We start from the raw sequence: 10,847 nt of genomic DNA on the forward strand, positions 1-10,847 counted from the left end.
ATGAACATTGCAGACACCGTGAACGACGCGGTGCGCGAGGACGACGACGTGGACATGATGGACGCCGCGGCGCGTAAGACGAACGACGCAGTGCCGACGAGCCACCTAACGAAGTACCACGATGACGTGAGCTTGGCAACGCTAAATGACGAGGCGGCGAGTGTTGTCAACGACGAGCCAGACACACCAACTATGAACGATGCAGTAGCACGCGGCACGAACGAGAGCCCCGCAGCGACGGACGCGCCGGCGACCAGCGGAGGCAGTGCCGTGGCAGTGACGATGCTACCCGAAGCGACAGTGACGACCGCGACGAGTAGCCGGAGACGCACTAGAAAGACGAATGCGCCTGCAACGAGACGCAGTGCCCGCATTCGCGAGCAAGCACAGAGGCACGTGCACTGGGCGACGACGGTGCCGAGCACGGACGACGTGAACGACACGAACGACGTGAATGAGGCGAACGACGTCAATGACACGGCGCCGATCGCTGATCCACCAACAGCTACGACGACTACGACACGGACAGTGAGCACGGATGCACTGGAAGGCGTACGAGAAGCGATAACAACGGTGGATCCCAGAACGATGATCACGACGATGGTGGGGACGGAGACCCGAACGACGCTGGGTACCGTGCCATTAATGAGAGCACCAACTCCGTGTGACGACGGAGCCCCTGCAAAACGAGCCGATGTGGCACGAGACGACGAACGACGAGCAGTGACAACTTCAGCTCGACGAAGTGATGCGGTACGCGGAGGCAGACGACGCGCGCCAGCAACGCAAACGCACGTGAAGATGACGACGCCAGCACCACGACGTGGTAAAGTCTCTGCTCGACCCGTGGAAGAAGCGCAAGCCGACGAACAACGAGCACCGAAGACGACAGCGCGAGCGAAATCGGGTGCGAGAGCTCCGGCGACTGCGACGACGCTTGTAGAGTCAACGACGACGCCTGCAACGAAGGCGAAGCCCACGACCAAGGCCACGGCCAAGAAGAGCACGACGAACGTGACGACCGTGAAGACGAAAAAGGTCCCGACGACAGCGAGTGTGGTGAACGACGCCGTGGCGGTGACGAACGATGTGGACGGCATGGACGGTAACGATGACACCGCCCCTGTGGACGATTACACGCTCCAGCTGAGCGACGACGAAATCGTGACGGCGCAGCAACGCAGCAAGTTTGTGAAGCGACTACTGGCGGCTGGCAAGTACGGAAGCATGAAGGCTGAGAGCAAGTACGGCCTTGTGACCATCGAGACGACGAACGGATGGCGTGTGGTGCTGCCACCAACATTGTGGTCGACGGTATTTAAGGAGATGCACGGCAGCGTGTGGAGCGGACACCTGCGTGGCCCTCACACATACGGACGGGTAGCCCAGCTGTACTGGTGGCCAGGGTTATACCGCGAAGTAAGGCGCTGGGTGCGCGGATGTCAAGAATGTGGTTCCAGGAAAGCGAAGCCACGCGAAGTGATTCCGCCTTTACGTAGTTTACGAGGTGGCGCAGTTGGAGACAGGTGGGCACTTGACGTTGCCGGCCCCTTTCCAGTGGCAGAAGGTGGAGACAGATATGTAATTGCAGCTGTTGAGTACGTGACTAGATATGCTGTAGCGTGTTGCGTGCCGCAACATACGGCAGAAAGTGTTGCAACGTTCCTGATGCAAGAAGTTGTATTACGATTTGGGGTATTTCGCGAGCTACTGACCGACGGAGCACCTGAAATGACTGGCAAAGTTATTGAAGAGCTCGTAGATCTACTACAGGCGCACCAAGTGAACCCGGTGCCCTACCGACCTCAACTTGTCGGACTAGTTGAACGATTTCACCGCTCTTGGAAGGACTGTGTCGCGACTTTCATGCAAGACGAACGCCAGACAGATTGGAACTTGTGGGTGAAATTCGCTGTTTATTCTTACAATTCTGCTAAGTACTCTACGGTGTCTTTGAGCCCAAACGAACTCATGATGGGTAGACGCCTACGAGCGCCAAACGAACTACTACGACGCACGGAAGTGACCGAGGCGGGTGAGCTGCCTGCTTATCACGCCAACATGCTGAAGGCGATGGAGCGAAGTCATGAATGCGCAGAACAAGCTCGGAGACGTGAGCAAGAACGCCAAGCGCGATACTACAATCGCAAGGTTAGGAACAGACGGGAGTTTCGGCCAGGCGACTTGGTTTGGATGCACAACCCGCCGCGTGGCAAGAACGCCACTAAATTTGTACATCAGTGGATGAGACCACTACGCATTGTGGAACCCGCTGGTTACGACACTGATAGCTCACGTTTCATTCCTTATTAGCTACCACTACCCTGAACCTCTACTAGCGCAAGTGGCGCTCGGCATCGACGACCAGCTTGAATATGAAGATCAACAGCCAGCACGGGATGTATCGGCGACAACAGCGCCTGTTTTGGCAGCGACGGCGACTGCTGAGCGAACAGCGAGTGCTGGAAGAACGAAGCGACCGCGAGCGGCAGTGGACGACACTGCTGAACACGACGTCACGCGTGGACTCGTGGTGGAACGACGAAGACGGCGAAGGCGCAACGGAGCAGGGCAGTACGTACTGGAATACGAGCTGTGCCCCTATGGCGACCCGAACCGATGGACGACAAATGACAAGGAGTTATGGCTTGACGAAGGACGCGCACGAACACGATGGACGTCTGTGGCCGAGTATGAGCAACTCTACCGAGACGACCGGGTCGTGGAAGACCCGGGTGATGAGGAAGTCGTGTAAGGAGGCCAGCGTCATGGCAACGAGTGAGACGTTAGGTGCGAATGAGGCGACGGGTGACGGTGTTGAAGTAGCCGTCAGTGTAGTACGTGAACCCAATGGACTTCGTGTGCGACAGGATTTGCTGCACGAGCTACCGCACGACAGGATCGCGAGCGTAGGACTTCGTGCCCGACGAGTCGAAGTGAGATCTTTTCCGTGCCAGACGGCAGCAGAGCGAGCACTTTGGAATCCGCCGGCTAACGAGCAAGCCGGGCGAGCAGTTTGGAATCCGCCGGCTAACGAGCAAGCCGGGCGAGCAGTTTGGAGTCCGCCGGCTAACGAGCAAGCCGGGCGAGTGGTTGAGGACGAGACGGCTGACGAGCAGGCCGACCAACGGAACGACGCGCTCCCGGAACGAGTGCTAGGGACGAAACGGCGAGTAGAACGGGGCGTGTAACCAGCGACGGCTCGGTGGACGACTGTACGGCGTGGACGACTCCGGAGGGACGTCCAGGAAGCACTCGGCTTCCAAGTCTTTCGACGGCTGCAACGATTAGGGCAGGCGCGCGTGGGCGTACGCCCGAGTGGCTAGAGAGGCGACCAGGACGGAACTCAAGTTGTTTGTGTCGGGCGGGCGTGTACCGTATTCCTTATGTGCTTGCTGACATGCATCTGCATGATTTGCAACTTGTCGTCCAAACATTGATCAACAGTAATCTTCGACAAATGCAACAGTAGACAAATGTAACAGTAGTCATCAAACGGAAAATTGTATTACGCGCTTACCACTCGTCGATCTCGTCGCCATCATCGCTATCTAAGTCGTCGTCAGACGAGAGATCGCCTACAGTCTCATCTACCATGCTGAACTCCCTCAAGAAGGCCACAGCGGCGTCATCTAAAACGTCAGGAGCAGCGCGTTGATCCACTGCACCAGCTCCATCTCAGCGTCGGTGGGGAGGATGGTAGCGCTGCCGGTCGGGCGTATGTACTTTAGACTTGCTTGGCGGGGGTCGGCGCACAACTCTTCGAGTTGGTCGTGCTCCTTACGCCACTGGTACATTAGCTTTCTCTTCTGCTCTCTTGCATGGCCTGCCAGCTTAGGAAAGTATTTGTCTAGCGTAGCGTCGACTTTGTTGTTAGCAAAGAATCTTACTATCTCCAGCTTCTCACTCTTAGTGAAGGAGTCCCGAGTATGCTTCGGCTCCTTTCGGCCGGTGCCAGTCACGCGGCTGCGTCCTGGTGGTTTCCGCTTCATGCCGTCGGCTGTGCGCTGCTTATGTCGAAATTGCAAGTGAGAAATTTGTGGTTGAGCTGAGCTGTCAGCAAGCACATAAAGTAAAACTGTACAATCAACACTCGAATTTGATTGGCTACTTAGATTTGTCAGTAAAATGAATCAGTCAGCAAGCACATAAGGAATACGGTATTGAGGTTAGTTGGTAACTCGGTTGGTAGCCTAGCTACCTCGACTTTGTGTTGTAAATAAAATAGGTGTCGCTGCCAGTCGGGCACGCACCGGCGCGGTGTCATACGTTGTGACATCGTCGGCCTGACGGACTTCGGACCGCATCAGCACAGTCACGACCAACCCCAAGCGTGTGGGGCGAACACGTTGCAGCTTGGTGGATTAGCCCGCTGCTATCCCAGCCTCCAGCATCGTAAATCTCGCAATCAGAAATCGAATTTATTCCATTAACGTTGTCACACACAGGCTCCAGGGGGTTAAGTTGTGGCGTACAATACAATCCTCTCGTGAATATCATTGTTGTTGCGGGTTGCAAGCACGATGGGTTGTCATATACCGATAGAGTTGTCATCAATTCCTTCGCTGGCGGTCCGCCAAAGCCTCCGACGATATAACGCTCGGAGCAGGTTCCTTCGATACACCCACTTCTCCCGTTATTGTCCTGTACACAGGTATAATATGTAACCATGTGTTTGGTCACCTCAACAGTGTCCCTGAGCTGACTGCAGTAGGAATCCGTGTACGATGTGATTGTTCCCGACCCATCTGCGTTAAGACTCACAATGAAGCTAGTTCCATCGTAACTGTTAGCGTGACACGAGCCGTCTGCTGCATACACAGTCACACTCTGCAGCGCCCCGCACGACGAATTTGAGTGCTTTTCCACGGCCAAATAGCGAGTACCGCCAAACATCGTCTCCGTAAACGAGGATTAGTCACTCGTGCAAGCTGTGACCGAGTACTGAGTTGGCCCACCAGGACCGCACACAGACGAGAAAGAATCTTGCGCAGCACTGCAACCAAAATATGGCGTAAAAGTGATCTTGGTCGGAATCGAACACGCCATGTCGTCAAACACGGCAGTCGCAGCCATCGCTGGCATTGCCCCACGAAGATAACACTTCGTATTATCGATGCATTGACCTTGCGTAACCATCTCCCACGTCACCACACTCTGCGAGAGTAATCTGCATCATTGTACTTCGTGATAGTCAGGTTTCGATCAAATGTAAGTTTCGTGGCCGCCGTGCCGTCACGATTCGAGTGGCAAGCTTCATCGAAGCGATAGGCCGTGACGTCCCCCACGCCGTAGTTGCCGCCCTACCAGCTCGTAAAGCACCCATCTGCCCACGAACTAGACCACTGAAAGTATTCCTCGACGACTAGATACGGCATTGAGTCTCCGAATGCATGTTGCAGGAGTCCGTAGCTGTCATTCCCCCCTATGTAGTACCATGTGCAGTCAGACGCGAGATAGCTCACATTGTTCTGGCACTCGGGGGTATAGTGGTCGGCTGAGGTAACCAGCAATTCGTATTAGGGACCGTCACGACGCTGGCCGGTGGAGAGCAGGAGCTGTTGTCATAGAGAATTGTAATGGGCCAGTAGCTTCGTCCGCTGACAAAGTCACAGATGACAACTGCAGCGATGGCGCCGAGCCACCAGAACTGCATCGGACGAAACCTTGCTGGGAACCAAGACCAGCCACTTCGAGAATGAGCGTGTGCAGATCCACGGGATCTTCGCGGCCAAAGTGGTGCAGGAGGACCTTCGGACATCACAGCCGCACGTTCAACGGATCGCAAAGTTGGGCAAGATTTACCGTAAACCAAGGTGATTAGTAGAAACACAGGCACCGGGGACTAGCTAACTGATTGACCTAGCCTTGGTAAAACGAATATTGTGTGGCATACTCGTGCTTAGTCGCTCTGGAAAATTCGACGAGGTGCTGGCTCCCATAGCCACTCGGGAAACATGATCTGCTCGCGGGTCAACGACTCGACGTCTATCATCGGCGGCGGACTTGGAGCAAACAGGGCGCTCATGTTGGCGTAGAATTGCTGGCTCCCTTTGAAGCACTTCCCCGTATTGATGAACTTGGTCCCCACGGTAACGTACTCGGCGTCAAAGTCGCTGCAGGATGAGGTCGGGTAGGTTGCTATCGTTAGCGAACTCCCGAAACCTGGGGCTATCTTGAAGTACGTGCCATCGCCGACTATCGGGTAGCATTTCCCATCAACTTTGTACACCACGGCGCTTTTTAGGGTCTGGCAATTGGTGTCAGGGGCGTAGCTTTCCATGATCAAGTAAGGAACACTGCCAAACTTTGTCGCAGCAAATGCAGCTAACTCGTCAACACAGTAGGTTTCCTGGTACAGTGTGTACGAGACGTCGGCCCTCTGACATGAAGACGCCGTTGAAATGACACAAGTCTGGACAAGATGGACTGTAAATACGACGGGGGCTGAGCTGCAAACTTTGTCGTCAAACAGAACAACAGCTTTCATCACTGATTGTATCTCAGTGCCATCAAACCCACCGACGGAAAACCTCGTCGCACAACCATAGCCGCTGTCCGAGGTGCAGTACTCATCGCGAAGACACGAATACGACGCGAGTGTTTTCTTGCTCAGGACCATGCTGCTCTGAACACCATTGCAGTACGTGTCGTTGTACGTGGTGATGGTCGCTGCGTCTTCCGTCGTGAGAGTGACCTTGAAACTCGTGGCATCGTCCACGTTGGAGTGACAGACCCCGTCCGCTATGTAGACAGTAACATTTTGCGCGTAATTGCACTGCATATCCGAAAACTCCTCCACGACGATGTACGGGGTATTATTTCCGAAGACCGTCGATGAAAGTCCTGCGTAGTCATAGGTGCAGCTCGAGATCGAGTAGAGAGTCGCACCGTCGGACCCACACACCGTTCTGAAAGGGTCCTGACTAGCTCCACACACAAAGTCTCGTGTAAATTTGATCCCCACTGGTGTCTCTGAGCAGGAATCATCCTCGTAGACCGCAACAGCGGTCATAATGAAACCTGGTCCACCGAGATAGAAGCGTCTCGCGCTGTCGATGCATTGTCCATACGTTATCATTGACTGCGTCACTCCCGTCGAGTTCAGTGCAGAATTACAGTCCGGGTCTTCGTATGTGGTGAGGATCAGGGAGTGACCAATGGTGAATTTGGTGCTCGTGGTCCCCGCGGCATTTGCGTGGCAGATCCCATCGATCACGTACGCAGTCGCATTGATCAAGGAGTTACTGTCGCACCAGCCCGATTCGTACTCCTCCACAAGCAGGTATGACACGTTCCAACCGAAAGCGTCGGACATTAGTAAGTAGATGTCCGATCCACCTGCGTCGTACCGAATGCAGTCTTTCACGTAGTGCACTGTCCCCGACTCTTCACATACTGGATCCGATTGGGACGGGCAGCTTAACTCCAGAGTTACAGTGGCGGTCTGAGCAGGCTGAGAACATGAATCGCTATCATACACAGCACACCTCGTCGTTCGACCCATTGCTGGCGGACCTCCCAATCCACCCACGATAAACCTCTTCCCACAACCGTAGCCGCCGTCCGAGGTGCAGTACTCATCACTAAGACACGAATACGACGTGAGCGTTTTCTTACTCACGGCCATGCTGCTCTCAATACCATTGCAGTACGTGTCGTTGTACGTGGTGATCGTCGCTGTGCCTTCCGTCGTGAGAGTGACCTTGAAGCTCGTGGTATCGTCCGCGGTGGAGTGACAGGCCCCGTCCGCTATGAAGACAGTAATATTTTGCACTTGGCTGCACCACCTATCCGAAAACTCTTCCACGACGATGTACGGCGTATTATTTCCGAAGACTGTCGATGAAGACCCTAAGTAATCATAGGTGCAGCTCGAGATCGAGTAGAGCGTCGCGCCGTCGGACCCACACACCGTTTTGAAAGGGTCCCGACTAGCTCCACACACGAAGTCTGGTGTAATTTTGATCTCCACTGGCGTCTCTGAGCAGGAGTCGTCCTCGTAGACCGCAACAGCGGTCATAGGAAGACCTGGTCCGCCGAGATAGAAGCGTCTCGCGTTGTCGATACATTGTTCAGACGTTATCATTGACTGCGTCAATTCCGTCGAGTTTAGTGCAGAATTACAGTCCGGGTCTTCGTATGTGGTGAGGATCAGGGAGTGGTGGCCAATGGTGAATTTGGTGCTCGTGGTCCCCGCGGCATTTGCGTGGCAGATCTCATCGAGCACGTATGCAGTCGCATTGATGAAGGAGTTAATGTCGCACCCCCAGTTCGAGTTCGTATCGTACTCCTCCACTATCAGGTATGACACATTCCAACCGAAAGCGTCGGACATTAGTAAGTAGATGTCCGATCCACCTGCGTCGTACCGAATGCAGTCTTTCACGTAGTGCACTGTCCCCGACTCTTCACATACTGGATCCGATTGGGACGGGCAGCTTAACTCCAGAGTTACAGTGGCGGTCTGAGCAGGCTGAGAACATGAATCGCTATCATACACAGCACACCTCGTCGTTCGACCCATTGCTGGCGGACCTCCCAATCCACCCACGATAAACCTCTTCCCACAACCGTAGCCGCCGTCCGAGGTGCAGTACTCATCACTAAGACACGAATACGACGTGAGCGTTTTCTTGCTCACGGCCATGCTGCTCTCAATACCATTGCAGTACGTGTCGTTGTACGTGGTGATCGTCGCTGTGCCTTCCGTCGTGAGAGTGACCTTGAAGCTCGTGGTATCGTCCGCGGTGGAGTGACAGGCCCCGTCCGCTATGAAGACAGTAATATTTTGCACTTGGCTGCACCACCTATCCGAATACTCTTCCACGACGATGTACGGCGTATTATTTCCGAAGACCGTCGATGAAGACCCTACGTAATCATAGGTGCAGCTCGAGATCGAGTAGAGCGTCGCGCCGTCGGACCCACACACCGTTTTGAAAGGGTCCCGACTAGCTCCACACACGAAGTCTGGTGTAATTTTGATCTCCACTGGCGTCTCTGAGCAGGAGTCGTCCTCGTAGACCGCAACAGTGGTCATAGGAAAACCTGGTCCGCCGAGATAGAAGCGTCTCGCGTTGTCGATACATTGTCCAGACGTTAGCTTTGGCTGCGTCAATTCCGTCGAGTTTAGTGCAGAATTACAGTCCGGGTCTTCGTATGTGGTGAGGATCAGGGAGTGGTGGCCAATGGTGAATTTGGTGCTCGTGGTCCCCGCGGCATTTGCGTGGCAGATCTCATCGAGCACGTACGCAGTCGCATTGATGAAGGAGTTACTGCTGCATCCCCCGTTCGAGTCTGTGTCGTACTCCTCTACAATCAGGTATGACACGTTCGATCCGAAAGCGTCGGACATTAGTAAGTACATGTCCGATCCATCTGCGTCGTACTGCGTGCAGTCTTTCACGTAGTACAGTGTCCCCGAGTCTTCACATAACGGATCCGAGGGATCCGCCTGTGGCGTACAACTGAGTTCTTGGGCGATAGTCATGATGTAGGGAGGAGCGCTGCAGGAGTTGTCGTCGTAATACGCGACAGTAGTTTGCGTAGGTCCTCCATCCCCACGCGATAACAAGAGCGCAGCCACAGCGACGCCGATGGCCCACCCCAGGATGTTCATCGCTCCGTTCTAGATTTGGCGAGTTTGGTTATGTGCGTGCAGGGATCCGAAGATCCCTGCGAATGGTCTTCGAGACTCTTCGGTGATTCTAACACATCACCGTCAGTGCTCTCCAGCGTATACACGCGCGACGTGCATACTACTATACTCGAATGCCACCGCTACGCGGCGGGGGGTATTGAGTACTTCCAGCATCGATGGCGCATGCAGCCGAGTACTTTAAGTAAGACTGTAATTTGCGTAGGTGTCGACCCAATGATAGTCCCTGACGACGGCAGCATTTTTTATGTTCCAGCACTGTAAGTAGTTCGCAGCGCTATTATATAAACTACTATAGTACTTAGTAGTTCAATTCATAAATTTAAACTACTATATGAGTAGTACTATAGTACTAGTGAACTACTGGATGTCGACTGTCGAAATTTCACCAAATATTTGCACCTACACCGCCACTACGCCTCACGAAACGCGTTCCCAATACAAAAAAAATACCGACCTCCGACACTCCTCCTAAACTAAACCATGCTAAAGCACAGAGAAGCTCTGGATTTTATCATGAAGTAAATTCTGCTTCTAAGCTGCACAGCCTCTCTGTTTCTGCCAGTGCCTCTTGTGTTGGCGTGAATGGGCGATCCCGAAGTTGGTGGTTCTGGTCGCGGACATCACCACTGACCCCCAAAAGAGCCGCCAACCTCGCTGAGCAAGCGCAAAAAAGAGTAAGTTTGGTTCACATTGCGCCGGGCCACGGCGTCTATGTCAGACCACTATGAACAGAACCTCCACGAGTGAGAAGAGTGCCATCACGCTGACGAATGAAAGAAAGGCAAGCAACCAGTTGATCATAGAAACTTCGCTTTAATTATGCTACCGCACTTGCACTGCGGTGTGGAGGATAAACTGTATTACGATACCTTACACGCGCCGCCGCCCTGCTTAGTAGCTGCTCGCGTTGAAATGGTCGGCTGTCATGGCCTTGGCTCACGTCGAAGATGTCGCGTTGGGCCCGAAGAGTGTTTGTCGTTGAAGTGGGTGCGAGTGTTGGTCCTGTCGAGAAGCGCGGTAGTTGTGGTCGATGTGCGGGGTAGACGGTTTATTTAATACTGAATTGCTACTGCTAGCCTAACATGCATGCCTCGCTGTGCTCCTACGCGAGCACAGGGTTCTCTTTGCGTATTTCTGGGGTTTTCCGTGACTATGCGCTACCCTGCGTCTTTTTGTTTTGTTT

At 54.0% G+C, this 10,847-nt stretch overlaps 2 protein-coding genes across 2 annotated transcripts; one reads left to right on the forward strand and one right to left on the reverse strand.

Annotated features, from left to right (window-relative positions):
• IUM83_02944 (Gag-pol fusion protein) lies at positions 1-2,755 on the forward strand (the record flags this gene model as incomplete). Its single annotated transcript, XM_067926909.1, has 3 exons — positions 1-1,338; positions 2,340-2,574; positions 2,658-2,755. 3 exons carry the CDS (start codon positions 1-3, stop codon positions 2,753-2,755), a joined length of 1,671 nt encoding a protein of 556 aa, XP_067784096.1.
• A 3,147-nt stretch (positions 2,756-5,902) lies between these two features.
• IUM83_02945 (uncharacterized protein) lies at positions 5,903-9,622 on the reverse strand (the record flags this gene model as incomplete). The annotated part of the gene is made up of 1 exon (XM_067926910.1): positions 5,903-9,622. The coding sequence occupies one exon, from the start codon at positions 9,620-9,622 to the stop codon at positions 5,903-5,905; it is 3,720 nt and encodes a 1,239-aa protein (XP_067784095.1).
• Positions 9,623-10,847: the final 1,225 nt, after the last annotated feature.

Source organism: Phytophthora cinnamomi (genome assembly GCF_018691715.1).
Source record: "Phytophthora cinnamomi strain GKB4 chromosome Unknown Contig92, whole genome shotgun sequence".
Lineage (NCBI taxonomy): Eukaryota > Oomycota > Peronosporomycetes > Peronosporales > Peronosporaceae > Phytophthora > Phytophthora cinnamomi.